The sequence below is a fragment of the Saccopteryx leptura genome, chromosome 4, assembly GCF_036850995.1.
Source record: "Saccopteryx leptura isolate mSacLep1 chromosome 4, mSacLep1_pri_phased_curated, whole genome shotgun sequence".
Classification (NCBI taxonomy): Eukaryota; Metazoa; Chordata; class Mammalia; order Chiroptera; family Emballonuridae; genus Saccopteryx; species Saccopteryx leptura.
In genome coordinates, this window is record NC_089506.1 from 217,946,575 (window position 1) to 217,974,034 (window position 27,460).

Below are 27,460 nucleotides of genomic sequence, written 5' to 3' on the forward strand. Positions count from 1 at the left end.
TCATTAAAAAAATAAAAAACTTATTCTTAATACTCAACAGAAAAAAGTCAAACAACTCAAAAATTAGGCAGAACACTTAAATAGACATTTATCCAAAGACGATACTCCAAAAGCTTCAAAAGCCAATAAGCACATGAAAAGAGGCTCACATCATTTTCCATCAGGGAAATGCAAATAAAAACCACAAATTCACACCCACCAGGATGGCTGTAATAAAAATAATGGATAATAACACTGTTGGTGAAGAGTGGAGAAATTTGAATATTCATACCATTAGTGGGAATGTCAGATGATGCAGCCACTTTAGAAAACAGTCTGACAGTTCCTCAAATGGTTACACAATCGTTGCTGTGTGGCCCAGCAATTCCACTCCTAGATATATACACAGAGAATTGAAAACATGTCCGCACAAAAACTTGTACGTGAATGTTCATAGCAGCAGGATTCACAATAAGTAACAATGGAAACCCAAATGTCCATCACTGATGAATGGATAACAGAGGTGGCATACCCATAAAATGGAATATTATTTGACAGTAAAAGGAATGATGTACGACCAATAAGACATAAGTTAACCTTGAGAACATTATGCTAAGAATATGAAGAAGCCAGTAACGGAAGAAAGACCACATCTGGCGTGATCCTTACGGAAAACGTCCACAACAGACGAATCCACAGAGACAGATGTGAGATTCGTGGCTGCCTGAGGCTCAGGGAGAGGAGCGGGGAAGGGCAGAGATCAGGAGGTGGCAATGGCTAAAGGGCACGGAGTTCATTTCAGGGGGATGAAAATACTCTAAAACTACATTGTGATGGTTGCATAACCCTGAGAATGGCCTAAAAACCATTGACTTGTACACTTCAGGTGGGTTAACTGTGTCGTATCTGAATTACATCTTAATATAGCTTTTTTTATTTTCCTAAGTCAACTTGTTTGAGTCTTCAGGGAGCAGAGACTGGGGTATGGGATGCCTGAGTGTCAGAGAAAAGGACCAAGGGATGGGTGGTTGTCTGAGTCCAGAAAGGGGGGCGGAGGATGTGGATTCTTTCTGCTTCTTTTTAGATTTTATGTATTGGTTTTAAAGACAGGAGAGAGGAACGGGGGAGGGGGGGTAGTGGGAAACATCAACTCATAGTTTTTGCTTTTCATATGTGCCTTCACTGGGCAAGCGCAGGGTTTCAGCTGGCAACCTCAGCATTCCAGGTCGACACTTTATGCAGATCCCTCTGAACATCCACAAGACCCACCTTATCCTTCCTTGCAGACAACACCCAAGTATATCTGTTGATTAGTGTATATGGTATCTTTGTACCAATCTTTATAACGTGCCTCTCCAACTCCCAACATAAATCATCTTGCTCAAGGTCACAGATCAAGTCAGTAGCTACTGAAGTCCCCTGCTCCAACTCCCAGTTTGGTCTGTTTCTTTTTCGGACCCCTCCTTTCAGACTTTGGTCCCATCCTGAACAAGCAAGAGACCTGGGGTCAGTGCTTGTCCTGCTCTGGGCATGGGAATGGCTAGTGAGTGTCCTTGGCCGAACTGGTACCCTCTTCCTGCAGCCATGACACTCTGGCCCCTGCTGTCACCACATGCCCCCCTTGTTCTGCTGTGGAGAACAGGAATGAGGGCCTCCTCCAAAGCCTGGGCATGACAACACCGAGTCGGGCCCCTGACACCAAGAGACACTAAATACCTACTACTTCTGTTCCTGGTATAGCAGTCCTGGGCCAGGCCCAGCTGCTGCGAAGTCCCTCGTGATTGGCACGCAGGCCCGGAAATAGGCTGCACACTTAGTATTCCCCGAAGCTACCAACTGGGTGGACCCCAAGTCTAGGAATGATAAAAGTATGGAAAAGAGGAACTGGTTCATTCTGACCTTTGGCTTTGTTTTGGCTTATAAAGGGAGAAGCCCTAGTGGCTAAATTTATAGCCCCAAATCAGTTCTTAAGTATCCTTCTAGAAACAGTCTATAGGAATTCGAGCACTTGTAATTTGGCCCAAACGGGAACATACTAACCATGCTTTGCGCTTGTTTTCACGTGACATGTTTCTTGGATATTGTTCAACAATATAGATTGATAAGCCTCCTTTCTCAAACAGCTGCATAATGTATTGTACAGTGGCTAGCCTTGGCCCTTTGCTAATGAACATTGAGGGCGTTCGTTCCCCATATCACAAATTTTGCTGTATTAAACATTATCTTCAATTTTGCACCTAAGTGGAAAAAGAAATTTGGGGTGTACATTCTTTGAGGTGTACTTGCTGAGCTATAGGTATGTGCATTTAACTTTGTGATAAACATAACCCAATCATCTTCCCAAGACACTGTTCCAATTTACACTAAATGTGGGGCCTCATTCTATTTTCTCCATTTCGGTCTTTGAAAAATTACTTAAAAAGATATGTAATCTTTCAGAGTACAGATATAACTGTCAAGCTATTTAACAACCTATCCTTCCCCTACTGATTTGAATAATTGTATTTATCACAAACTAAATTCCCAGAAATAATTAGCTGTTTCTGAACCCTCTCCCCCATGCCACTGATTAATTAATTCTTGAGACAATAATATCCTATTTTTACTCCAGGGCTTTGGTGTCTCATTACCTAGTATGTAAATACATAACTTCCGCCGTGATTAAGCTGAGGAGAATCAACATCTTTTTTTTTTTTTTTTTAAGATTTTATTGATTATAGAGAAAAGATCAAGAAAGGGTGGGGAGGAGCAGGAAGCATCAACTCATAGCAGTTGCTTCTTCTATGTGCTTTGATTGGGCAAGCTGGGGGTTTCGAACTGGCGACCTCAGCGTTCCAGGTTGATGCTTTATCCAACACAAGTCAGGCTCAACATCTTTTAATAATGTCTTTCTTTCCATTTAGATACATGGTGTATATCTTAGAGCTTAGATCTTTCAGGATAGAGATCATTTTTTCACTTCCTTCATATGGGTTTTGCATGCTACTTGTGAGGGTTATTACTCAGTAGTTTATGGGTTTTGAAATGTGAATGGGACCCATTTTTTCAAGTATATCTCCTAATTTGTTACTGTAGTATATAAGAAATGTACTGATTTTGGCCCTCCGTTTAGTCTCTGTAAAAGGATAGAACTACTCAGTAAAAGTTTTCCCTGGTTAAATAAATATGGGATAAACAAAGTTAAATTGATTTGTTTGTTGCAGGACTTATAAGTGACTTCCCTACACTTTTTTTTTTTTTTTAGTGAGAAAGAGAGAAACATCAATGTGTTGTCCCATTTATTTATGCATTCATTGGTCGATTCTTTTTTCAGTTAAAAAAATATTTTTGGCCATGGCCAGTTGGCTCAGCCAGTGGGTAGAATGCCAGCCTAGCACGTGGATGCCCAGGGTCTGCTCCCCAGTCGGGGAGGGCACAGGTGAGAAGCGACCACCTGCTTCTCTCCCTCTTCTCCTTCCACAGCCAGGGGCCCGACTGGCTTGAGTGTTGGCCTGGGGCGCTGAGGATAGCTCAGTTAATTTGAGCATCGCCCCAATGGGGGTTGCTGAGTAGATGTGCATGTGGGAGTCTATCTCACCTTCTCTCACTTAAAAAAAAAAATTATGCCTGCCCTGTGGTGGTACAGTGGATAAAGCATTGACCTGGGACGCTGAGGTTGCTAGTTCAAAACCCTGGGCTCGCCCGGTCAAGGCACATATGGAAGTTGATGCTTCCTCCTCCTCCCCCCTTCTCTCTCTCTCTAAATGAATAAAGTCTTTAAAAATATATAAATATTTAGAACCTGACCAGGTGGTGGCGCAGTGGATAGAGCGTCAGACTGGGATGCAGAGGACCCAGGTTCAAGACCCCAAGGTCACCAGCTTGAGCGCGGGCTCATCTGGTTTGAGCAAAAAGCTCACCAGCTTGGACCCAAGGTTGCTGGCTTGAGCAAGGGGTTAACTGGGTCTGCTGAAGGCCCACGGTCAAGGCGCATATGAGAAAGCAATCAATGAACTAAGGAGGTGTTTCAACACACAACGAAAAACTAATGATTGATGCTTCTCATCTCTCTGTTCCTGTCTGTCTGTCCCTATCTATCCTTCTCTCTGACTCTCTGTTTCTGTAAAAAAAACAAAAACAATTTAGAGAGAGAGACATCGATTTCTCATCCCACTTATCCACTTATCTATGCATTGTTTGGTTGATTCTTGTATATGTCCTGATTGGGGGTGCAATTCACAACCTCTGCGTTCCAGGACAACATCCCAACCAACTGAGCTACCCAGCCAGGGCCATTGGTCGATTCTTAAACATTTTTTTATTAATTGATTTTAGTGAGAGAGGAAGGTGGCAAGAGAAAGGGAGACAGAACATTGACCTGCTCCTGTATGTGCCCTGATGGGATCGAACCGGTAACCGCTGTGCTTCGAGACAATGCTCTCTAACCAACTGAACTACCCGGGCAGGGCCATTGGTTGATTCTTGTATGTGCCCTGGCCGGGGATTGAACCCACAACCTTGGCATATTGGGACAATGCTCCAACCCACTGAGCTACCAGGCCAGGGTAACTCATATATTTTTGACCAAGAATCCCCAAGAAAGGCACATGGAGTTTCATATGCTTGCTTGACCACAAAACCCTTGTCACAAGACATTCTGAAACATACTTTGAAAAAAATGCACCCAAAGACCCTTCTACTTTCTAATCTGTAAATCTAGGGTCTCCAGAGACTTTTATTTGGTGCCCAAACTCCCTCCCCTACCCCCAGGTGGAACATAGAAGACAACCCAGTATTAAAGAGAATGCTTTAATGAGTGTTACTCAAGAGCCATACCTTTCAACAGCGGGTGCCAGCCGCCACTGTCCCCAAGTCTCTCTGTTGGGAAGGTAAACTGGCTGGCTTCCTGGGGGAAATCTACAAGTAAGCTGGAGCAAAGGGAGATTCAGGAGGCAGCCGATTGGGGCTGAGCTCCTGGGGTTGAGGAGGAGCCCCATGGGCCTTAGGCTGGCCCCTCCTCAGGCATTCCTAGCAGAGCCACAAGGGGCTCGAGGGGTGTGGGGGTCTCCATGGGCACAGGGTGGGTGCGCTCATGCTTGCGGAGGTCGCTGGCACTCAAGAAGGCCTTTGGGCAGTGCGGGCAGGTATAGGGGCGCACGGAGCTGTGTGTGCGGCCGTGCTTGCGAAGCCCAGCCCGGTCGGAGAAGCTCTTGCCACACTGAGTACAGGGAAAGGGCCGGAGCTCTGGGTGCGAGCGCTCATGCCGCCGCAGTAACGTCGGCGTGGAGAAGGTCTCTTTGCACTCCCGGCACACAAACTGCGGAGGCTTCTCATCAGCCTCCCCACCTCCCACCTCGCCCGGCCCCCCCAAGGGACCAGGGGCCTCCCCAACCCCCGCATCTTGGCACTCCACGTGCTCCACCGTCATGCCCACCACTTGCCACTGGGTGGCCATCACGCCGCCTGACTCCGCGGGCAGCCCTAGCAGCCCTGCCGGGGGGTCCCCTAGTCCTGCTCCTGCAGCCGGAGGCCCGGAGCCGTCGCCCGCCACACTGACAGGCAGCGCTAGCCCGACCACCAGCTCCTGCTGTGGCGCGGCCTCCGCGGGCTCACTGCTGCGATGGGTCCGCTCGTGCTTCCTCAGGCTCGACGACACCACGAAGGACTTGCCGCAGGCGTTACAATGGAAGGGGCGCTCGCCCGAGTGCACCCGGCTGTGCTTGGTGAGACTGGCCCTCTCGGCGAAGGCTCGCCCGCACTCCTCGCAGCGGAAGGGCCGCTGGCCCGAGTGCACGAGCGCGTGGCGCTTGAGGTCCCAGGAAGCCACGAAGGTCTTGTCACACTGCAGGCACTTGAAGGGCCGGTCGCCCGTGTGCACCCGCCGGTGCATGGCCAGGTCCGCGGGCTGCCGGAAGTCCTTCCCACACTTCTCGCAGCGGTAGGGCTTCACGCCCTCGTGCGCGCGCTGGTGGCGCCGGAAGCTGGACGGGTCGGAGAACATGCGGCCGCAGCGCGGGCACAGAAAGGGCTTCTCGCCCGAGTGCGTGCGCTCATGGCTCTGGTACGAGCTAAGCTGGGTGAAGCCCTTGCCACAGGCCGGGCAGCGGTAGGGCTTCTGGGCCGCGTGGATGCGTTGGTGGCACGTAAGCGAGGATGAGCGCGAGAAGCTTTTCCCGCACTCGGAGCAGAGGAAGGGGCGCTCACCAGTGTGGGACCTGCGGGAGTGCGGAACCGGCATGAGGGTGGCAGGCCTGACCCCTGCCGCCTGTCTGCACTGTCAGGGGGACTCTAACGTCCCGCGGGCCTTGGCCAATCCCCTAAGAGCCTCAGAGCTGCAGCCCTGCGTAAGAAACCTTCAGGAGGGTGTCTCCATTCCAGAAAAGACCCCTCTCTGCACTCCAAAGACCTAGGCATACTGGATCCCGCTCACACCTCCCATGCCCCACCAAAGACCCTCTGAGTGGCCCGATTTCAAGCTGTGCCCCTTTCCTACTGTCCAGGGACCCAGGCCAATCGTACCCCACTTGCATCCTCCAGAGTCGGATCCCAATCGGTCTGCCCGCCCCATCATGCCTCACCCACCAACCGGGAGAACCAGCTTCCTCCACGTGCTCACCACTGCCCATATATCCACCCTCCTCACCTCCCCATTGGCTCATTCGGCTCCTGAAGACCCAAGCCCAGGCCACCCTGGTCGTGGAGCAGCCAGCCAGCCCACCTCTGCCCCACTGACCCGCTTTCTCCAGACCCCTCAGGCGCCCTCACCGCTCGTGGTTGCGCAGGTCCTTGAGCTCGGCATAGGCCTTGCCGCAGCGCTCACAGCCATAGGGCCGCAGGCCGGCGTGGGTGCGTCGGTGTTTCCGGAACACAGAAGGGTCAGCGAAGCTCTTGCCACAGTCGGCGCAGGCGTAGGGTCGCTCGCCCGTGTGTCCGCGCTGGTGGATCTTGAGCTTGGAGAGCGCGCCGTAGGCTTTGGGGCAGTGTGCGCAGCGGAAGGGCAGCTCGCCGGCATGCGAGGCCAGGTGCACGCGCAGGCACACGGGCTGCATGAAGCGGCGGCCGCACTCGGGACAGGGGAAGGGCTTCTCACCCGTGTGGCTGCGGCCGTGGCTGCGCAGCTCCGGCGCCGTTTTGTAGGCCTTGGGGCACAGCGGGCATGCATAAGGCCGAGGCTTAGCCGCTGCACCTGCCACTTTGTCCCCACTGGCATCCTCGGGTTTAGGTTCTGCCTCTGGCTTCAGCTTGACCTCTGCCACCTCCTTGGCGCAGTCGACAGGCCCATGTGTGGCAGCATGGCGCGCTGCCCTGGGCGCGTTTGGAAACGTCTTGGTACAGGACAGGCACTTGTAGCGGCGGCCTGAGCGCTTGTAGCCTGGGCCTGGGGACTGGGCCTCTGCAGACTCCACCTCCATAGCCTCGATGGGCAAAGCTTCTCTGCGAGAGAAGCAAAGTTAGACAGAAGCCACATTCCTCTGCATTCTCCAAGGCCTCTCCCCTCACCAAAGCCCTCTGGAAGCCTGACTTATCTGCATTTCCCACCGGGACCACCACATCCTTCTTTTCAAACATTCCTGCCTCTGACACTGTTCACGTTTCTTCTCTGGTCTGCTCCACTGATGAAAGGAGGTGGACTGGCTGATTTCAGGGGGGCTAAGGGAGGAGGCCGGGTCACCAAAATGACCACCTGCACTTCCCTCCTAAGCCTGAGCTTTTCCAGACACTCTGGCATTCCCAGAAGGTCCTGGTTCCATCCATCTCACCATCTTCCTTCTTCAGCTCAGCATCCAAGGTCTGTGCCAGGATGCAGGGTCCTATGCAAGGCGGCAAACACAGGGGCAACCCAGATGTGGGCCTGGCCTGCGCCCAGGGAAGAGAGAGGTAGGTCCAGAAGGTGAAACCAGTGGGCTGCATGTGGACTGGCACCGTCTGGAAGTGACGAGTCCCCAGAATACATATGTTGTTTTTCCCCTCTCGTTGGTTGGGTCTCCCAGGCAGCAACTACTCATACAGAATTCTGGCCTTGCACAGCTGTAAGGGACTCCACCCCTGACAGGCATCCTGGTCCACTCTCTGCTCTGCAGTCACTGTGGGCTCACAGCGCTGGTAACGGGAAGCTCCGTCACTCGCAAGGCAGCTGGAGCCATTGCTAGCAGTTACAAGACTCTGAGTCATCTTCAGTGGATCTGATCTAGCCTGGCCTCCTGGGACACTCACTGGCTGTGGCCCCTTCATTCCCAGTCCAGAGCCCAGACACCCTCCACACAGCTGTTGCCGTGGATCATGTCTGGAGGGAAATAGGCTTAACAGCTGCATTAGTCCCGACACCAGCTCATCCTCCCTGGGGGATGAGGGGAAGAGGATTAGAGCAGATCCACTTAAGAAGAGCTCAGCAGCAGCTGCTGGGGCAGCCCGGGTGGGGCGAGGACCAGCTCCAGGGAAGGGGAGTGGCCCGGTGGGCCCCGGAAGCCAGGCTGGGAGGTAGGAGACCCGAGTTCTTGCACCCCTTTCTAAGCCTGTTTCCCCATCTGTCCACATTAGGGGTTGGTGGCCTCCCTATGACCCAGGGAGGACACTGGAGCCCCTGCAGTGAGTGGCGAGGGCTGCATCTTTCGAGTCAGCACCATCCTGCCTGGTTGACCCTGCCTCAGTCCCTCACTCCTACACACGGAATCTAGTATGTACAGGCAGTCAGCATCTTCTCCCTGCAGTACCATGAGACACTCCAGAACTTTCTATGGCTTCCATCACACCATGCAAATTCCCAGGGTCCTTCCCGGTTGTTACAATCCCACCAGTCCTTCCTTCGAGCCCCACTTCCCCCAGGAAGCTCTTCCCGCATCTCCTAGATTTCGGGCTCCCACCCCACACAACTCTGTGCACCCTCAGCTTGGTGTGTTCCCTTTTCCCACTGCATCCTGGAAGGTGAGTTAAAGGGCTTGAGGACCAACCTTCCCCGAGATGTGAGTTCCCCCGACAGTTTCCAGGGGACCCTCCCCTATTTCTGCATGAGGCACTCACCACCTCCCTTCCAGACCATCTCTGGACAGTCTGACTGGTAAAGTTTCTCTTTAATGAAAACAATCGCTCACATTTACAGAACACTCTCTAAGTAACAGGAAGTATCTTAAGCTCTTTACATGTGTTAACTCAAACTTCGTGTTAACTCAAACTTCATGTCAACACCATGACAAAAGTGCTATTATTCCCTTTTCACAAAGAAGGGAGCTAAGGCCCGGAGAAACAATACAGCATTGCGTTTAATAAGTAGCCCCTGGTCACACAGCTAGTGATTCGCAGCGGGGGGCTGAATCCAGGTGTTTAACCTGCCTTGAGTTGCTGGCCCTTGCTCAGTTTTCTCGGCCCTCCCAGACTTGTCTGCGGCCTTGGCCAGCCCCACACTGACCAGCCCCTGAGATCAGCTCATCCTGTCTCCTCTCGTCCCTGTAGAGCTACCTGCAGACCGGAGCCAGCCCCCTCTATGTCTGCTTCCCTCTCAGGGCGCTGGACCCAGAGGTGTCGAGCCCTGGGCCTCTGTCTTCCTATCAGTGAACCAGAAACCAGATGGCTAGATAGGTAAATCTCTCCTGAGGCACTGGCCAGGGGTAAGGCTGGGGAGCACCAGGCTGGTCCCAGCAGGCACCCAGCTCCATGAAGAGCACAGAGCCAGGTAGGTGAGCCCCCCCCAAAACCCCACCGTTATCTCCTCACTTCCCAGTTCAGTGAGGACCCTTCCACCCACCACTTCCTACCATAGTGTTTCTCCAAGTCAGGCCTGTGAACGCCTGTGTGAGAATAAACACCCAGGGAGTATGGGGCAGGACTCCAAAATCTTTACTGTGAACACACTCCGGGTTATTTCAGCCAACACTCCATACTTAAGAACCAAAGACATCCCTAGGTGTTCACGAGCTTCTGGCAGACAGGCATTTTTACTAGACCTTGTTTTCAGATGCGCAGATTAAGCCTCCATAAGGAACAAAAACCTTGCACAAGAGCACATAACTAGTCAAGGAGCCCTGACTTAAACCCAAGTCTTCAGATCTCTGCGCTGGGCTCTTTCTCTAGCAGTCTTCATTTACTTAAGCCTTGTTAGCCAAATTATGAGACTTTCCACTGCTCCTAGGACAAAGACCAATATCTTCTTCATGGCCAGCAAGGCCGTGGACTAAGTCCTGCCTATCTCAACTCCCACCCCTCTTCCCTGGCTCACTGGCTTCCACCCACACAGGCTCCCTTTCTTTTCCTCAAAAAGCTAAATTCCCTCCCACTGCAGGGCCTTTGCACTCAGTTCCCTCTGCCAGAACCTTTGCTCCCCAAGGATCTTTGTGTAGCTATCTCTTTGACTTTATTTGGGTTTCAGGTCCTTTTCTTAAAAAGGGCTTTCCGGCCCTGGCCGGTTGGCTCAGTGGTAGAGCGTCGGCCTGGCGTGCGGAAGTCCCGGGTTCGATTCCCGGCCAGGGCACACAGGAGAGGTGCCCATCTGCTTCTCCACCCCTCCCCCTCTCCTTCCTCTCTGTCTCTCTCTTCCCCTTCCGCAGCTGAAGCTCCATTGGAGCAAAAGATGGCCTGGGCGCTGGGGACAGCTCCTTGGCCTCTGCCCCAGGCGCTAGAGTGGCTCTGGTCGTGACAGAGCGATGCCCCAGATGGGCAGAGCATCGCCCCCTGGTGGGCATGCCGGGTGGATCCCGGTCGGGCGCATGCAGGAGTCTGTCTGACTGCCTCCCCATTTCCAGCTTCAGAAAAGTACAAAAAAAAAAAAGGCTTTCCAGACCACCTTTCTTTGTTTCTTTCTTTTTCAGTGCGAGAGACAGACAGACATACAGACAAGACAGAGACTGGAAGGGAGAGAGATAAGAAACATCAACTCGTAGTTGTCACTTTAGTTGTTCATTGATTGCTTCTCATACGTGCCTTGACCGGGGTGGGGGTAGGGGTGGGCGTTCCAGCCAAGCCAGTGATCTTGGGCTTCCAGCCAGTGACCTTTGTTGATGACCCCACACTCAAGCCAGAGACCCCTTGCTCAAGTAGTGACCTTGGGGTTTCACACCTGGGACCTCAGTGTCCCAGGTCAACTCTATCCACTACACCAAAACTGGTCAGGTCAGACCACCTTTCTTAGTGCTATTTGCACTCCTTCTAATCACTTATTCCCTCCTCTTCAATTTCTTTTATGGTGCTCATATGAATAACAGTCCTTGCAAGCTTACCACGGGCCAGCTATCATTCTAAGAATTTTCGCGCACTACTCAAGCTAAGCCTCACAACTGCCTAGAAGTTTATTATAGACTGAATGTGTGCATGCCCTGAAGAAAGGCCATGTGAGAACACAGTGAGAAGGTGGCCCTCTAGAAGCCAAGAAGAGTCCTCACCAGGAACTGAATTGGCCAGCCCTTTGATCTTGGCCCTCCCAGCCTCCTGGACTGTAAGAAATAACTTTCTGTTGTTTAAGCCCCCCAGTCTGTGGGTTTTTTTGTTATGGTAGCCCGAATAGACTAAGTTAAACAGTGTTATTTCCCCATTACTACAGAAAACGACACAGAGGCACACAGAAATGAAGAAGTCATGGTCATGGCCAACATTCTAAGCCAGGTGGTCTGCCTCCCAAACTTCTATTCTCTGTCCCCTATTGCTTTGATAGAACTTACACGGTTTATGGGTTGGTTGTTAATTCTCTGTCTTCAGCACAAGAGTCTAGGCTAGCCAGGAGCCAGGAACCTTTATTATCCTGAATCTACTGCACCTGGAACTGTGACTGGTACTCCAAAGGAACGGGAAGAATCACCTCGGAGACAGAATTCAAACCCAGGCCTATAGCCTCTGCCTTCCCACAGTAGGCATTTGTGAGAATAGTCTCAACAACTATTTACTAACTGGATTTCTCTGCCTGTCCAAGTTCCCAAGGTCCAACCATCACCCTGTTTCCCTCTCTGGCTTAGGGGAGGGGTGAGGTCCTGCTGTTGCACGCTGAGATTTAACTCCCAGTTTCAGCTAGGGCCCTGTGAGCAGGGCTGAGGGGAAAAGGGGGCCACTCTCCATCCTCTCTGCACCTCTGTCTCCTGCTCTAAACAAGTAGTCACCCACAGGCCGCCCGGACTCGGTGAGATGGTGGACAGGGAACTGTAAACTGTACAGGGGTGAGGGTTAGTTATCTCCTAGGTCACCTACCTGGTCAGTTCACAACCTAATCCCAAACCACTTTTCCAGCCTCAGCTCCAGCGACAGTTCCCCCCTCCCTACAGCAACCTAAGCTCTAGCTACAAGCTCAAACTTCCCCACCTATATGCATCTCCACATTCATTGTCCTCTGCCTGGGTGGCTGGCCATCTCCCGTGGGAAAACTCTTGCATCCTTAAAATACTGGCTTCCCCAGCGCCCTCAGAAACAGGCAGAAGGGCACCAGGGCGCAATAGGCCCCAGTATTTTCATCAGTAAAATGGGGTCTCTGAAGAATGTGGGAGTCTGAAGAGCGTTAGGGCCTACCAGACGCGCCGAGGAGCCGAGAGCTGCAGAAACGCAGCGCTTCTCGCTCCCTGCAACCGTCTACGTGTCTACACCCCCGGCCAGACAGCCCCGCAGGGCAGGGCCCTGAGCTGACTCGTCTCGGAATATGCCCTGGGAGAACGTGGCCTTGGAGAATGTGGCAAGGAGTGAACGAAGAATGAGAGAATGAACAAATGAATGGACCGAGGGCCGGGACAGGACAAAGACCTGCAAGATGGCGTTCTCTAGGACCGCGGGAGGGGTGGACAGGACCTCGGCCTGGGAGGGGGCCACAGGCGCCGGGGCCCTCGCTAGGCGGGCTGCGCGCTTGGGACAAAAGCCTGCAACATGGCGGGCTCTAGGACCCCCCGGGCCAGGTACGCGCAAGGCGGCCAGCGGCGCCGGCGGAGCCCAGACATCCGCAGCAGCCGGCCCGCGGGAACAACCGGCGGGTTCTAGGACCCGCTGGGCCAGGAGCGCGCCCGCGCCCTCCCGGGGCCGCACTCCTCCTGCCCCGCCCGCGCTGCTCGTGCCAGGGCAACCCCATGCGCCCTCGGCACCCACAGGGAAACTGAGGTCCGCTCGGATTTCGTCCGCGCTGGGGCCGCCCAGAGGTCCCCGCGGCTTCCTGCTGGTGTTTCCTACCTGAACAGACTTGGGTTGGCTCCGTGGCGCCAGCGACAGCTCCTCTCACCAACGGAGCTCCGGACACTACCAGGGAGAGACAGGCGCTAGGACCCGGGGGAGGGGGGAGAGGGGCGGGGCCGGCGGGCGGAAGTGGAAGCCAGCTTCCCCGGCTAAGAAGGGCAGCCAAGTTTACTGGAGTATCCCCCTGGCCGAAGGTGGCGGGCCAATAAATGACAGGGGTTCTCTGTAAGTGATAAAGACAGGGGACGCGGGACAGGCTTACTAAGTACATCGGGTTCTTGTTAGTTTGGGGCAAGATCACCAAGAACTATAAGGTGAGAGGACAGAAAGGCCATGCTCAAGCTGTGCAGTGAGTGCCTAAGTACTTTTATATTCCATAACATTTCCTTTAACAGCGAGGAGTGCATGAAGCTCCCTCGATCTGTATTGAGAAGTTTTTCAGGTAACCCCAGGAAAAGTGTCACCAAAGTACTGAGGGTACGGCTGCAAGACCTTTTTTACCCTCGTCTATGCTCTCAGCTCATATGCACCCCAGATCAATTCTAGCTGCTCTTGCCGGAAGTGTGGCTAAGGTTAGAGCGAAACTAGGCAGAGCTTTGACCTGCGTGGGCGGGGTCGGAGTCTCGTTTTCGCTCCTTGCTGAGCGCCGGAAGTGTGTCTGTGTAGAACCGGTACTTGAAGGTTGGTCAGGAAGTGTTCTCCTGGCGGAGGTTTCGCGGGGAAGCTTTTGCGGCTAGAACACTTCCTGTTTCCTAGTAACAATAGGAAGTGTCCGCGGGGCTGAGGGTAGACTCTTGGCTCGTGCCAGCTGCGCTCGCTCTACTCCCCGTCCTCCTTCCCCTTTTCCTTTCTCTCTCCCCCTTCCCTCTCACCTCCTGGGAAGCCTGGCGGAGTGTGCGTGTGTTGGGAGCTCTAGTGCTCCCCATAGCCACTCCTTGGGGCGCGCGGCTGCAGTTAGGGTGAGGGTCCCAGTGCGCAGGCGCGCTCCCGTTCGCGGTCCCCAACGGACTCACCCGCGGCGGGAACGAGAAGGGGCCACTCGTGCGAGGTAGGGGGTCCTAAGAGGAAACTGGCCGAAAAGATCAGTGAGACGAGAGGAACCGTTTGGTTAGGAGATCAAACGATCAGGAGAGGGGGATTCAATCTTGAGCGAAGGGGCATTGTGAAATGAGAGGTTGGGGAGCAGGTTCAGTGAGGGGGTTTAGTCCGGGATAGTTGTATGGGGGTCCAGTAGAAGTGAAGAATCAGTCAGGAAGCCAAGGTGATGTAGAAGGCACGGGGTCCTGCTATGGAGAGGCCAAAGGCTTTGAAAAGAAGATTGCTGGAATCAGTGGGTTTGCTCATGTGTACACTAGGACAACAGACATTTCCCGTGTGTTGTGGGGATTAAGTGACACAATGAATACCCTTTATTTAGCACAGCGCTCAGCACATGGTAATGCTCAGTTAGCATTTGTTCTTGTATTTTGAGAGAATGTAGAAGATAAACTGAGAAAGGGCTGCAGTGAGGAGGTGTGGGAAGGAAGGGTAGAGGGTGGAGAACCACCAGAAATGGGATGGAATTTCTATGATGGAAGATTGTTTGGGTTCTGGGGAAATAGGTGAAGGAAGGGGCCAAGAGTCTTTTAGAAAGGAGACTTGGTGACCCTGAAAGGAATAGGGGATGTGGGGGAACAAGCCAGCCCCCTTCTCTGAAGGGGAGCCCTAACTTCCATCTCTCAGGCCCTCATCTGTCAACTGAAGAAAGGTTCTCTTTCATTGCCTCTAGCCTAGTCTGTTTAGCTGGAGAGTAGAGGAGGGAGAATTGGACATATCTACTGAAAGCCCTAGACAAGGTTCAGGCTTCCTTTTAAGGTGTCACAGGAGATAGGTTGGTTGTTTCAGAATTAGAAGAGGGTTAGGGGCAGTAAGACTTTGGATTTGGTCTGAGGAACAGGTTAACAGGTCTATGATCAGAAGTGGTTACATCTCTCTATACCTTATCTATACCTCTACTGACGAGTTAGGCCTAGGGAGGCTACCATATTTGGGGAGCTTAGGTACAGAGTGTCCTTAAACGCTAGTGCTTCTGAATTAGATTCAGTAGAAAGCACGGCTTGGGCATTGCTGCTTGGGGAAACTCTATGTGACCTCTAGTGAACTTGCTTATAGAGCCAAGAGGCAAAGTTAATTCAGGCCTTCCTTCTGACCACTGCCCCCTCTTCCTAGGCCTTGGCCCCACCACCAGAGGAAGATGCTTCTGCCAACTCCCTGCTCTTCCTGAACCTCCAGGTTTCCGCCACACTGCCCCATGGAGGATGCGCCCACCTCACTCAGCTGCTGTGACTGTCAGCGCCACTTTTCTAGCCTCCTGGAGCTGTCTAGGCACTGTGAACTGCTCCATCCGTCCTCTAGCCAGGACAGTGAGGTGGTTGACGGCATCCCTTCACCCTACCACTGTCAGCAGTGTGGGCGGGGCTACCGTCACCCAGGGAGCTTGGTCAGCCACCGCTGTACCCACGAGACTGGCCTTTTCCCCTGTACCGCTTGTGGCAAGGACTTCACCAATCCCATGGCCCTCAAGAGCCACATGAGGACTCATGCTCCTGAGGGCCACCCCAAGGAAGCCACTTCACACCTCCAAGGGGAGACAGTGTCCACTGACTCCTGGGGTCAGAGGCTTGGCCATAGGGAAAGCTGGGGAAACCAGAAAAAACACGCTGAAGAGACATCTGACTGTGCATCTGGGCCTGACCCCAGGGAAGCTCTGGACACCTGGGAAGATCCACCCACCAGACAAAGAGAAGGCTGGGAGAGCCAGTCAAATCTTGAAGAGGGTACAGAGGGCGTGGGGCCCACTACCAACTCTGCTAAAGGCCCGCCACTCCCTACTCCAGCCAGCAGCCTCCTTAGCAATTTGGAACAGTATTTAGCTGAGTCAGTGGTGAATTTCACAGGGGCCCAGGAACCTACCCAATCCCTTCCTGCTGAGGAGGAACGGCGGTACAAGTGTAGTCAATGTGGTAAGACTTATAAGCATGCTGGGAGCCTCACTAACCACCGCCAGAGCCACACTCTGGGCATCTACCCTTGTGCCATCTGTTTCAAGGAGTTCTCTAACCTAATGGCTCTGAAGAACCACTCCCGACTTCACGCCCAATATCGGCCTTATCAATGTCCTCACTGCCCCCGTGCCTTTCGGCTCCCCCAAGAGTTGCTGGAACACCGGCAATCCCATGAGGGAGGCAGGCAGGAGCAGCTGTGGGAAGAGAAGGTGATGCCCACCACCAATGGGCACGCAGATGAGAGCAGGGACCAGCTCCCTAGTGTGCTGATGCTGAATGGCTCTGGGGATCTGGAGGACAGTGGCCTGGAGGAATACCGACCTTTCCGCTGTGGGGACTGTGGCCGCACTTACCGCCATGCTGGGAGCCTTATCAACCACCGCAAGAGCCACCAGACAGGTGTCTACCCCTGCTCCATCTGTTCCAAACAGCTGTACAATGCAGCTGCTCTCAAAAACCACGTGCGGGCTCATCACAGACCCCGGCAAGGAGCTGTGGAGGATGGGCAGCCATCCGAGCCGCCAGCTCTCTTGCCTCTGGCTGAGACCACCCACAAAGAGAGAGAGGTCCCCACTGCCACCCTGGACCACCGCCCCTATAAGTGCAATGAATGTGGTCGGGCTTACCGCCACCGGGGGAGCCTGGTGAACCACCGCCACAGCCATCAGACGGGAGAGTACCAGTGCTCACTCTGCCCCCGCAAGTACCCCAACCTCATGGCCCTGCGCAACCATGTGAGGGTCCACTGCAAATCCGCTCGCCGCAGCACAGGCCCAGGGACTGAAGACCCACCTAGCCAGCTCAAGGGGGAGCCTGACGTGGTGGCTGCAGAGGCAGCCCCATGTACGGATCAGGGGAATGGGTGCAAGCATGAAGAGGCCACTGATGGCCCCCCAGCAGCAGACAGGACAGCAGCACCACAGATAAGTAGCATGTGCGGCATGCTCTTTGAAGACCCTGAGAGCCTTGAACTTCCTGGCCAGACCCATGGGGAAGAGGAGAACAGCAGAACAGAGACCAGGGAGTCACCTCCTCGGGCATTTGCCTGCCGAGATTGTGGAAAGAGCTATCGCCACTCAGGCAGCCTGATCAACCACAGGCAGACCCACCAGACAGGGGACTTCAGCTGCGGAGCCTGTGCCAAGCACTTCCACACCATGGCTGCCATGAAGAACCATTTGCGACGTCACAGTCGGCGACGGAGCAGGCGGCACTGGAGGCGGGCTGGCAGTGCCGGGATTGGGGGAGAAGCCAAACTCATGACAGGTGGGAACTGGGCCCAGGAGTTGGTGGAAGACAGTGAAGGCCTGGACTGTCCCCGGGACCCTTCCGGGGAGACTCCTAGTGGAGCTCAAGGCAGCTTGGAAAGGGAGGGGGGCTGTTTACAGGCTCCAGCTGAAAGAGACAGCTGTGGGCTGGAGAGGGGTGTGGCCTGTTTCCAGGGTGACAGAGCGAGCAGAGGTCCTGAGGAGATGCTGGGAAGGAAGGGGACCTGTTTCCTTGACAACTTGGACACCCCAGGTGATAAGGAAAGCCGTGGGACGCACTTGTGTGATGGCCTCACTGGGGCGGGTGAAGACCAGAAACCAGCCCCTGGCCAGCCCAGCTCCTCCGGCCACTCTGTTGAAGTTGTCACTAACTGGCAGCCTGAGGTCTCCCATACATGTTCTGACTGTGGGCATTCTTTCCCCCATGCCACCAGCCTGCTGAGCCACAGGCCCTGCCACCCACCAGACATCTACCAGTGCTCCCTCTGCCCGAAGGAGTTTGATACTCTGCCCGCCCTGCGCAGCCACTTCCAGAATCACAGGCCCGGGGAGGCCGCCCCAGCCCAGCCTTTCCTCTGCTGCCTCTGTGGCATGATCTTCCCTGGGCGGGCGGGTTACCAGCTTCACCGGCGACAGGCTCACGCCTCCTCCGGCCTGACGGAGGGCTCGGAGGAGGAGGGGGAAGAGGAGGGTGCAGCAGTGGCAGCCTCCTCCCACAGTACCCCGCTGCAGCTCTCGGAAGCAGAGCTGCTGAATCAGCTGCAGCGTGAGGTGGAGGCCCTTGACGGAGCTGGTTACGGGCACATCTGTGGCTGTTGCGGTCAGACCTACGATGACCTGGGAAGCCTGGAGCGTCACCACCAAAGTCAGAGTTCTGGGAACACCACAGACAAGGCTCCCAGCCACTTGGGAGAGTCAGGTGACGCCGCTGAAATGGTTGCAGATGGCATTTTTGAGGGCACAGTGACCTCCCTCTCTGCAGAGGGTGGGGACACAAAGTCTGGAGAGGGAGCAGGTGCCACCGGTGCAGACAGCCTCTGCACTGAGGGTGGGGAAAGTTCTCTGGAAGTCCAGCCCCGCCCTTTCCGCTGCAACCAGTGCGGCAAAACCTACCGCCATGGGGGCAGCCTGGTGAATCACCGCAAGATCCACCAGACCGGCGACTACGTCTGCCCGGTCTGCTCCCGCTGCTACCCCAACCTGGCTGCCTACCGCAACCATCTGCGGAACCACCCACGCTGCAAAGGCTCTGAGCCCCAGGTGAGGCCCGTCCCAGAGACGGCAGGCAGCGGCGAGCCCCAGAGTGTGGCCGAGGAGGGCCGGGGGCCTGCCGAAGTGGGGACCTTCCAAGAGGAACTTCAAGCCGAGCCCCCAGAGGAGGCGGCGCGGGTGAAAGAAGAGGCGTGGGAGGAGAGCGCCGAGAAGGGTGGGGAGACGGAGCTGAGGTTGGAGACTGCGGACAAGGGCTGCCAGACCGAGGCCGGCTCAGAGCGGCCCTTCAGCTGTGAGCTGTGCGGCCGCTCGTACAAGCACGCCGGCAGCCTCATCAACCACCGGCAGAGCCACCAGACCGGCCACTTTGGCTGCCAGGCCTGCTCCAAAGGCTTCTCAAACCTCATGTCCCTCAAGAACCACCGGCGCATCCACGCAGACCCCCGGCGTTTCCGCTGCAGCGAGTGTGGGAAAGCATTCCGCCTGCGCAAGCAGCTGGCTAGCCACCAGCGGATCCACGGTGAGCGGGGTGGGGGTGCGGGCGCCCGAAAACTGACTAGGGAAGACTGGCCCTTCCGCTGTGGCCAGTGTGGACGGAACTACCGCCATGCTGGCAGCCTCCTGAACCACCAGTGCACCTGTGAGACAGGCCAGTACAGCTGTCCCACCTGCCCCAAGACCTACTCTAGTCTCCTGGCCTGGAAGGAGCACCAGAGGCTGCACTCGGAGAGCCGGCGACGGCGAGCTGGGCGGTCCCGGCGGGCCGCTGTCCGCTGCGCCCTCTGTGGCCGGGGCTTCTCCGGCCGGGGTTCTCTGGAGCAGCACCTGCGTGAGCACGAGGAGAAGTCCAAAAGTGGTCTGGGAGGCCCTGACGACACAGAGCGCAGCAAGGGGAACCTGGCTGATGACGAGGGACTCGAGGACAGATGGTGTGGTGCTGAGTCAGCACCCCAGGTGGGACAGGGAGCCACGAGGCCAAGGGAGCAGAGTAACAGCCCCAGCCGAGCAACAGGCCCAGCAGCCACAGAGCCCGTGTCCTGGGGCCTGGGGCAAGCAGATGGGCGGCAAGGAGACAGAGGACTGGTGAGTTGTGATGGAGGTCAGGTTCCTCAGCATCGTGTAATGACCAAGCTAGAAGACAAGTCAGGGGACAGTGTTTCCATAAGTCCTTGTCACCTTGGCAACAGCCAGCCCAGTGGACCTGGTCTGAGCCAGGTCAGTAGCTGGGACAGTGGAGACAGCAACTCTCAGCTCCAGCCAGAGAGCCACCTGTATTCCTGCTGCCATTGTGGTAAGACCTGCCAATCAGAAAGCCCCTCGAACCACCACAGGCATAAGACAGACTGCCACTGTTGCCAGCTCTGCTCCCAGTTCACGAGTCCTGTGGCCACTAAGAGTCACAGCCACAACCACGTAGCTGCCCAGACCTCTGCCTGCACCGACTGTGGCAGCTCCTCGCAGTCCCACCGGGAACTAGCCAGCCACCCGCAGACCCACGCCACTGGCTGCAGTCGGGCGCCACCCCAGACAGAGGAGGCCGGAGGTCCCAAAGCTGGCACTGGGGAGGACGACGTGGATCTCCCCGGTCAAGGGAGAGCCCAGACCACCCCGTCAGATACCCCCAGGGCCCTCGGACAGAACACCGAGAGAGCTAACGGGGGGCAGGGCGTGAGGCCCACGGTGGCTGAAGATGAGGAGCGGCCCTTCCGCTGTGCCCAGTGTGGCCGTTCCTACCGCCATGCTGGGAGCCTGCTGAACCACCAGAAGGCCCACACCACTGGACTCTACCCGTGTTCCCTCTGCCCCAAACTGCTGCCCAACCTGCTTTCCCTTAAGAACCATGGCAGGACCCACACGGACCCCAAGCGCCATCGCTGCAGCATCTGTGGCAAGGCCTTCCGGACAGCTGCCCGGCTGGAGGGCCACGGGAGGGTCCACGCACCCCAGGAGGGTCCCTTCACGTGCCCCCACTGCCCCCGCCACTTCCGTCGCCGCATCAGCTTTCTGCAGCACCAGCAGCAGCACCAGGAGGAACGGACAGTGGCCACCTCTGGTACGGGGGTATGAATGGGCAGAGGACTGAAGGATCCCAGAGGAGGTGGGCAAAAGTGGAGGGCAAAATGTGACCCCAAGCTGGTAGGAGAGCAAGGAGTGAGGAGAAGGTCACACGGATTCCAGGAGGTGGCCGGGAGCTTGGGGCTAGAAGGAGAAAATTAGTGTGACGATGCTACCTTTTGAGTTGTCTAGATCTGAACCCCTGGGTCAGGTAAGTAGAGGGCGTGGCGGGTGGAGTAAGGAGTGGGCAGGCAGAGTCAGCCATCTGGGCTGGGCTGTGCCAGAGTCAGAGGAGCAATCTGTGTTTTGGGAGGGGAGGTAGCTGGGTGCATCTCACTACTACATCTGGATCCAGCCAGTAATGATTCCCAGGGAAAAAAGTTATCTAGGTTCTGTTCTTTCCTAAGTAGGCGGGGAGCCAGGGAGTGAGGAATGGGTCATGAGAGGCACCCCCAGACTGGACTTGGTGGCTTCAGTGCTGACTTGGCCAGAAAAACTGAGTCGCTGATTGGCTCCCAGCTCCCTGTCCCTCTTCTGCATCTGGTCTCTGTGTCCCCATCCTCTTTTCTTGGAAACTATACCTTTGGTCCTTTCCTATCACTATTGCCTCCTGTCTCTTCTCCTTTTCTTTTTCTGCTGTATGTCTTTTTAGGGTCCAAGCCCCCCTTCCCACCTGCACACCCCCCACCACCAGCACTCCTTTAACTGAAGGACTGAGTCACACATAATTGTTTCTTTGAAGCCAGGCCCAGCTGTAGCAACAACAATCATTAGCCCTATCTCCCTCCTCTATCAGGGAATCTCCGTGGAGTTCCCTCCACCTGGCCGATTCGGAAGCTGAGGCTGCTGAGCAGTGGGACAGCCTGTTCCCTCAGCAAGCCCTGGGCTGGCTTGACCTCCCCTGGAGATCTCCCCGGACCCATTCCATTTAGTGGCCACCAGGGTGTGCATCCTGAGATGGTGGGCTCTTGACCGGAGATTGTCAGGGAGGGAGAGGACCGTGAGGGAGAGTCCCTGAGAGAGCTGATGAGATGGCTTTTAGGATAAAAATTCTTAGGGCCTCCGGGGAATGAGTGAGGAGCCAGTTAGCCGAATCTGGGAAAAGGATTGGAAGCCCTAAGATTCTGGAGTTCTCACACAGGGTCTTGGGGCCACAGGCAGGGCTAGGGAGGGAACACAAGCCTGTGGAGTGTGCCCCTCAGTCAGTAACCTCTCTCCCCCCAGGAACCTCAAAAGCACCAGCGGCGGACCTGTCATTGCCCCCTTCACCCACCCCTACAAGCCCACTCCTGGACCCCTCACCCCAGTGGCCTGCAGACCTCGGCTTCTCCCTCTGAACTTCACGTCTCCAAAGATCAGAAGACAGGGCAGGAGTAGGGGTTGCCGGGGAAGGCTTGATCTCTGTGTCCTGCTCAGGAGCAGGGTGGGCAGCCCTGTCTCCTCTCCCCTTGCGAAGAGGACCCAGGTCGGGCTTCTTTCCCAAGCAGGGGTGGAGGGGTTTCTTATGTCCTTGTGCTTGAAGGACCTTCTTCCCAGCCTTTGTCACCGTGCTATTCATTATGACCAGCCCTGCAAGAACCCTGGTGCCAGGGTCTGCGTGATGCCAGGCTACCCTTACCAGCCGGATTCTAATACCAGGGAGAGGCATTCAGAGAGCCAGGGCTAGGAATGTTGCCTGTGCAGGGTGGGGGGCTTTTGCTACAATTTGTAACTTATTTTCTAAAGTCTATTTTGTAACAATTTATTTAAGTTTTAAAAAAGGAAAATTACCCCCCTCCAAAAAAAAGGAACATTTCAAAGTACATGGCTGGTGTGATTATCTGAGGGGACGAAGAACGGGAAGATGGGACGCCTGTGTCAGCAGAGTGGAGTGGGGAGAGCTCACAGGTGACAGGTCCCTGTCCTGCAGGGGTGGGCACAGGGCAGCCTCCTTCCCAGAGCCCACTGCTCCTGGGCCTGGCCCAGTGCCTGGCCCGTGTGGGTGGGGAAGGGAGAGGGGCAGAGGCAGTGACGTGTTTGCAGCATCCCAGGGCCACTTGTCAACAGCCGGTGGGTTGGCCTGTCAGGGAGAGGAAGGGGGTGCGGTGGCCTCATCCTCACAACTCTCCTCCCTTCCTGGAAGGAAGAGGGAGGAGGTGCTCCTTAGCCCCCATGACGACTGAGAAAACAGGTTCACAGAGGTTTAGAGGCCTGCTCCAAGTCACAGTGACGGAGAGCCAGAATTTGAATCCATGTGGTTCTGTCTACTGCTCCACCCCACCCAGGGCAGGCAGAGGGACTCAGGACAGATCTTTCCCTAGATGGGTCTGGGGAGGGAAGTGTCAGCAGGAAGGCCCCAGGAGCCACATACTCAGATTGGCCAGGCAGCTTCCCAATTCGGGCTCGGGCTCCAGCTCGGGCTCCGGCTCCTCCGTGAAGTAGACCTGCCAGTCCAGACTGCTGACCCAGCTCTCATAGGAGGGGAGCGCGGTGAAGACGGCAGGCCGTGTGGGGCCTTGGCAGGCGTCTCCAAAGCTGTGCAGCCCAGCCAGGAACCACGTGCCTCTCACCTCGTGCACCAGCGGTGCCCCAGACAGGCCCTGTCAAGGGTCCAGTGAAACTGGGTGACCCTCTTAGCCCTAGGCAGCTGCAAGGGGCAGAAGGGACTACGGCTGGCCCGAAGCACTGGCTCTTGGGTGCCAGTTGGCAGAAAGGCTATTGCAGGTGAGAGGCAGTCTGGAGACCTGAGCCTGGCAGGTCTCGTACATGAGCTGCAGGGCGAGGATGCCAGGGGTCTGTGGGTGAGCTGGGGGGGACTGGGGCTTACCTCACAGCGGGGCGGCTCACCCACAACACTGGTACACACCGTCCCTGGGAGGATGGGGATGCTGTCGTGCCCCAGGGCAGCGTGCAGCCGGCTACAGGCCCTGGGCCCCAGGAGGGTGACGGGCACTGTCTGAGGGGAGCTGGTGCCTGTGGTGGGGGAGCGGGGAGAGACCCAGCTGCTGCAGTGGCCTCTAGGCTGGAGGGACAGCTGCTGGCGGCCCGTCCTACATACCTGACCCACGGTGGGCCAACCCCAGGACCCAGCCACGTTCCCCATCCGGCAGGTGATGGTCAGCGTAGGGCAGGCAGAGGGGCCGCAGGCTGGGGCCTAAGGTCACGGGCCGGGCCAGCAGCAGGAGGGCCACGTCGTAGCCCCCCTCTGGGTGCGTATAAGCCCCATGCAAGATGAGTTGCTTTAGACTGACCTCCGGTCCAGCCCCCAGCTTGACGCTCCATTCCTCTGGGCTCTGACGCCTGTGTAGAGACAGCGCCAACAGCATTGGGTGCAGGGCTGCAGCAGGGGTGGGCAGGGGGTCAAAGGCCAGGGAACAGGGCGCACCCAATGAAGCAGTGGGCAGCAGTCAGCACCACCTCCTCGGACACCAGGGCTCCGCCACAGGCCAGCTTCCCCTGATGCCTCAGCTTGGCGTCCCAGGGCCACAGGGAGGGGACTTCCGCCTGGAGACCTCTCCGCAGGGATCCGCAGGCTGAAACAGACGGGTTACACCATCTGCCTTCCTGCTAAGTGCTCACGGCGTGCCGGCCCTGGGCCAAGCACTTCCAGCGCACCATCACATCCTCACAACAGCTGTAAAGTTGAATTTTGTTACCCTTGTAACCAAAGTTCCAGAGAGCTTAAGTGACTTTCTAGCTCAGTAACTACAGGTAAGTAGCAGATTTGATATTCAAAAGCCAGTGCCTAAGCTTTTAACCCCAATGGTCCAGCTTCAAGGGTGCGGCCTGCCCCTGTTTCCTCAACCCCACCTGTCTGCACCCCTCCAGGGCTTGGACCAGCCCCAGAATTCCTGGCTCATAGTGCTTCTCTTACCATGAAGGCATAGCTTCCATCTCAGGAATTAATTATTTTGCATACAATTTGCACATTAGTCACTTTATGCTAGAATGCTGAGTGGGAGCCCTGCCCTGTCCAATGTCACTGGGTCCCTGCTGGGAAACTTTCAGCCAGTCCACAGAGGTCCCTCTTCTTACCTAAACTCCAAAATCATAAAGTTGTGCGGCATCTCTGCTTCTCCTCCCTAAATGGGGTTGCTCCCATCCTCTGGGCTCGAAGGGGCGGGCCTTAGAGTCCCCTAGTCAGCATATGGCAATTTGTGGATGCCCTGTAGCAACGCCCTATTCCAAGCTGAAATTAATTTCACTGTGGCTTCCACCTGCTGCCCAGAAGTCCTCGTGCAGGCCTGACTGTCCCCACAGACCACCCTCTTCACAGCCTCTGCACATACCCACACAGCTGTCCTCATCACTGATCTCCGGGGTCTCTGGGTTCTGGGCCAGAAAGGCTGCCCCCCGAGCTCGGGCCTGCAGCCAGGAGCTGTGAGCAGCCATGTCTGTCAGCAGCACGGGAGTGTCTTCCTGGGCACAGCTTGATGTGAAGCTGATGATCCCAGCCTGGACCCAGTGTCCATCGGGCTCCTGGCACAGCACGGGACCCCCAGAATCTCCCTGGAGCAGGCAGCAGAGTCCAGGAGAGCCACCTGAGCCTCAGCCCTGGGCAAGTAGCCTCTGCAGTCCTCCCCCCTCCCTGTGGACCAGGCCCCGCCCCTTCTGCTCCCTTCCGCTCTTCTCCCACTCAGACCTGACAGGGCCCCTGCACCCCGGGCTGGGCACCCCCACATAGCATCCCAGGCCGGGCGGGACTGGCCAGCAGCCGCTGGTGCAGCCTGTTGTAGAGACAGTTACACGTGGGGCGGCTGATCAGACGCAGGCGCAGATTCCGGAGGGTCCTGGGAGCTGGCAAAATACAGGGTGTCAGGGCCAGAGCCTGGGCTCTGGGGAGCAAGGGAGACTAGCAGCAGGGACAGGTGATGGCCGAGGCTGTGTGACTCCGGACAAGTGGACTGCCTTTTTGGGCGTCAGCCTGGGATAGCCCTTACCAGCACTGGTGTCCTGATCCCAGCCAGTGGCCCAGCAAGAAGTCCCGAAGGGGAAGTGGTGAGCAGGCTGGGGCAAGCAGAGGGGTGTGTGGGGCGTGGGGTGGGCCAGCCGGAGCAGGGCCAGGTCTGAGCCCTGGCTGTAGTGGTTGTAGGCCCTGGGGAGCTGCAGAGCGGTAACCCCCACCTCTTCAGCCCCAGGGCTCAGCCCCTCACGCTGCAGAGAGCCCAGGACAACTGACCAGGAGCGCAGTTCTGTCACTGCTGCCCTGGAAGAAGAGGGACAAGGCCCAGGCCTGGAGTGCAAAGCGGGACAGTGACACCATGGAAGACAGAACAAGGTGAAGAACAGACAAATATCAGCCCGTGGCTTTAAGCAAGGTCCTTCCTTCTCCCGACCTGTTTCTGCTGGAAGGCTTCTACCGTGAAGGTTGTAGACTACCTTGATAATAATAAGTGCCTGGCACATAGCATAGTCTCAGTAAACGGTACTCTGTTCATCTAAGGCCGGGATCAGTCTTGCGGAGCTTGGGAACAAATCACCCCCCCCCCCACCCAGAAACCCTGTCTGACCCCAGTCACGACTCACTTTTCAAAGCAGTGGGCAGCAGTGAGGACCCAGGAATCGGCCACCAAGGATCCACTGCAGATATGGACCCCCTGCCTCCTCACACTGGCCTGCCATGGCCACTCGCCGAGCCCTGTGTTGCCCTCCTGAGGCTCAGGGGGGCCAGGGCCACGCTGCCCACAAGCTGTAGAGAGGGGCAGGTCAGGCTGATGGCGGGCCCCTGTCCTGCCCTCATCCAGGGCCCGACACAGACCCAGGGGAGGCCCCGGCCTCATGGCCCCAGAGCTTACCATGCGGAGCTGCTTGAAGACCTGGAAAGAGAGACAGGTGAGACACAAGGGAGCCTTACCTGCCCGGCCCAGCTTTGGTGGAAGGGACGGTTTGGGGGACACACCTATGGACCCTGACCTATGACACTGTGGCTACCTTCAAGAATGAAAATATTTAGAGAAGGCCCAGAAGCAGCTTTTATTGGAACCTATTTAGAGCTTACGCTGTCATTAACTCTCCTCCTCCCGCTGTGCTCAGCACTCCGGGGCCCGAGGAGCAGGGCTGGGGTTCAGCTTGGGATCAGGCCAGCCCTTCTCCGGGCTCCAGAACCCCCGGTTCCTGCCTCCACCACTGAGTCAGGGAGACGGCCTGTGTGTGTGGAGAGCATTAGCTTAATTGTGCCCTCAACCATCAAGGCCTAAGAGGAAGGATTAGGCCTGCGTCATGTCCGAGTGAGGAAGGGCTTTGGGACTGAGATCCACCCCACCCACTCTGACAACTCAGCCTCCCCGACCTTTCCAGAAACAGCCACACTCGACCAGAGTCCCCTGCCCTGCCTCTTCCCCTAATAGACACGCACAAACACACCCACTGGACAGCTGAGCCAGGAGAGATGGGCTCCAGAACTTGCCTAAGGTCTTCCAGGCAGTAGAGGCAGCCAGGGGCACAGGGTACACACACAGGCACTGGGACCGTTCCTGCAGACGTAGGCTCTATCCCAGCCTGAGAAAATCCTACCCATTATGGCACAGGCAGCCACACACCCCTCTCCACGCACACACACCTCTCCACACTCACAGCCAGACCATCACCTCACTGGCCGGCTTCCTCACACACACCAAGCGCAGGGGCTGCTGGGGCCAAGGATGGCCCTGGGACCCCCAACACACCCCTCTCTCCCCACTCAAACGCAGTGGCTCACCTCCTGCGAAGACCACAGCTCCCAGGATCAGCAGCCCAGGCCCGCAGCCCTGCTTCATGCTGCTCGGGGCCACTGTGCCGCCTGCGCTGGGGTTCTCAAAGAAGCCACCTGCAACGCCC

General features: G+C 56.1%; 3 protein-coding genes across 5 annotated transcripts; 1 reads left to right on the forward strand and 2 right to left on the reverse strand.

Moving 5' to 3' along the window:
* Window positions 1-4,780: 4,780 nt before the first annotated feature.
* On the reverse strand, window positions 4,781-13,176 carry ZNF668 (zinc finger protein 668). The gene is made up of 3 exons (XM_066380058.1): window positions 13,084-13,176; window positions 6,724-7,392; window positions 4,781-6,173 (listed from the first exon to the last, which is right to left on the reverse strand). Exons 2-3 carry the CDS (start codon window positions 7,368-7,370, stop codon window positions 4,961-4,963), a joined length of 1,860 nt encoding a protein of 619 aa, XP_066236155.1. The 5' UTR covers window positions 7,371-7,392; window positions 13,084-13,176; the 3' UTR covers window positions 4,781-4,960.
* A 34-nt stretch (window positions 13,177-13,210) lies between these two features.
* ZNF646 (zinc finger protein 646) lies at window positions 13,211-22,467 on the forward strand. Of its 3 annotated transcripts, none has more exons than XM_066383321.1 (3): window positions 13,211-13,311; window positions 15,295-20,663; window positions 21,890-22,467. In XM_066383321.1, the coding sequence occupies exons 2-3, from the start codon at window positions 15,377-15,379 to the stop codon at window positions 22,000-22,002; spliced, it is 5,400 nt and encodes a 1,799-aa protein (XP_066239418.1). In that variant the 5' UTR covers window positions 13,211-13,311; window positions 15,295-15,376; the 3' UTR covers window positions 22,003-22,467. The 3 variants fall into 3 exon arrangements, 2 of the variants coding, with proteins under 2 accessions (XP_066239418.1, XP_066239417.1); XR_010751203.1 differs by lacking the exon at window positions 13,211-13,311 and adding an exon at window positions 13,850-14,134 and having other exon boundaries at window positions 15,295-20,876; window positions 21,890-22,007; XM_066383320.1 differs by lacking the exon at window positions 13,211-13,311 and adding an exon at window positions 13,850-14,134.
* A 113-nt stretch (window positions 22,468-22,580) lies between these two features.
* PRSS53 (serine protease 53) lies at window positions 22,581-27,423 on the reverse strand. The gene is made up of 11 exons (XM_066383322.1): window positions 27,342-27,423; window positions 26,440-26,460; window positions 26,171-26,333; window positions 25,585-25,850; window positions 25,287-25,441; window positions 24,934-25,153; window positions 24,030-24,177; window positions 23,703-23,944; window positions 23,472-23,617; window positions 23,016-23,244; window positions 22,581-22,780 (listed from the first exon to the last, which is right to left on the reverse strand). The coding sequence occupies exons 1-11, from the start codon at window positions 27,397-27,399 to the stop codon at window positions 22,728-22,730; spliced, it is 1,701 nt and encodes a 566-aa protein (XP_066239419.1). The 5' UTR covers window positions 27,400-27,423; the 3' UTR covers window positions 22,581-22,727.
* Between the last annotated feature and the right edge of the window lie 37 nt (window positions 27,424-27,460).

What these genes read in the sequence shown, in the direction of transcription:
- ZNF646 (XM_066383321.1), top strand. Translation starts at nt 15,377, where the DNA reads ATGGAGGATGCGCCCACCTCACTCAGCTGCTGTGACTGTCAGCGCCAC. An exon ending in ACGGACAGTGGCCACCTCTG is followed by an intron (nt 20,664 to 21,889) that starts GTACGGGGGTAT and finishes CTCTCCCCCCAG; the next exon opens with GAACCTCAAAAGCACCAGCG.
- ZNF668 (XM_066380058.1), bottom strand. Translation starts at nt 7,370, where the DNA reads ATGGAGGTGGAGTCTGCAGAGGCCCAGTCCCCAGGCCCAGGCTACAAG. An exon ending in GACCTGCGCAACCACGAGCG is followed by an intron (nt 6,174 to 6,723) that starts GTGAGGGCGCCT and finishes GCACTCCCGCAG; the next exon opens with GTCCCACACTGGTGAGCGCC.
- PRSS53 (XM_066383322.1), bottom strand. Translation starts at nt 27,399, where the DNA reads ATGAAGCAGGGCTGCGGGCCTGGGCTGCTGATCCTGGGAGCTGTGGTC. An exon ending in GGGTGCAGGGGCCCTGTCAG is followed by an intron (nt 25,154 to 25,286) that starts GTCTGAGTGGGA and finishes TGCCTGCTCCAG; the next exon opens with GGAGATTCTGGGGGTCCCGT. An exon ending in GTTGGCCCACCGTGGGTCAG is followed by an intron (nt 23,618 to 23,702) that starts GTATGTAGGACG and finishes CCCCCACCACAG; the next exon opens with GCACCAGCTCCCCTCAGACA.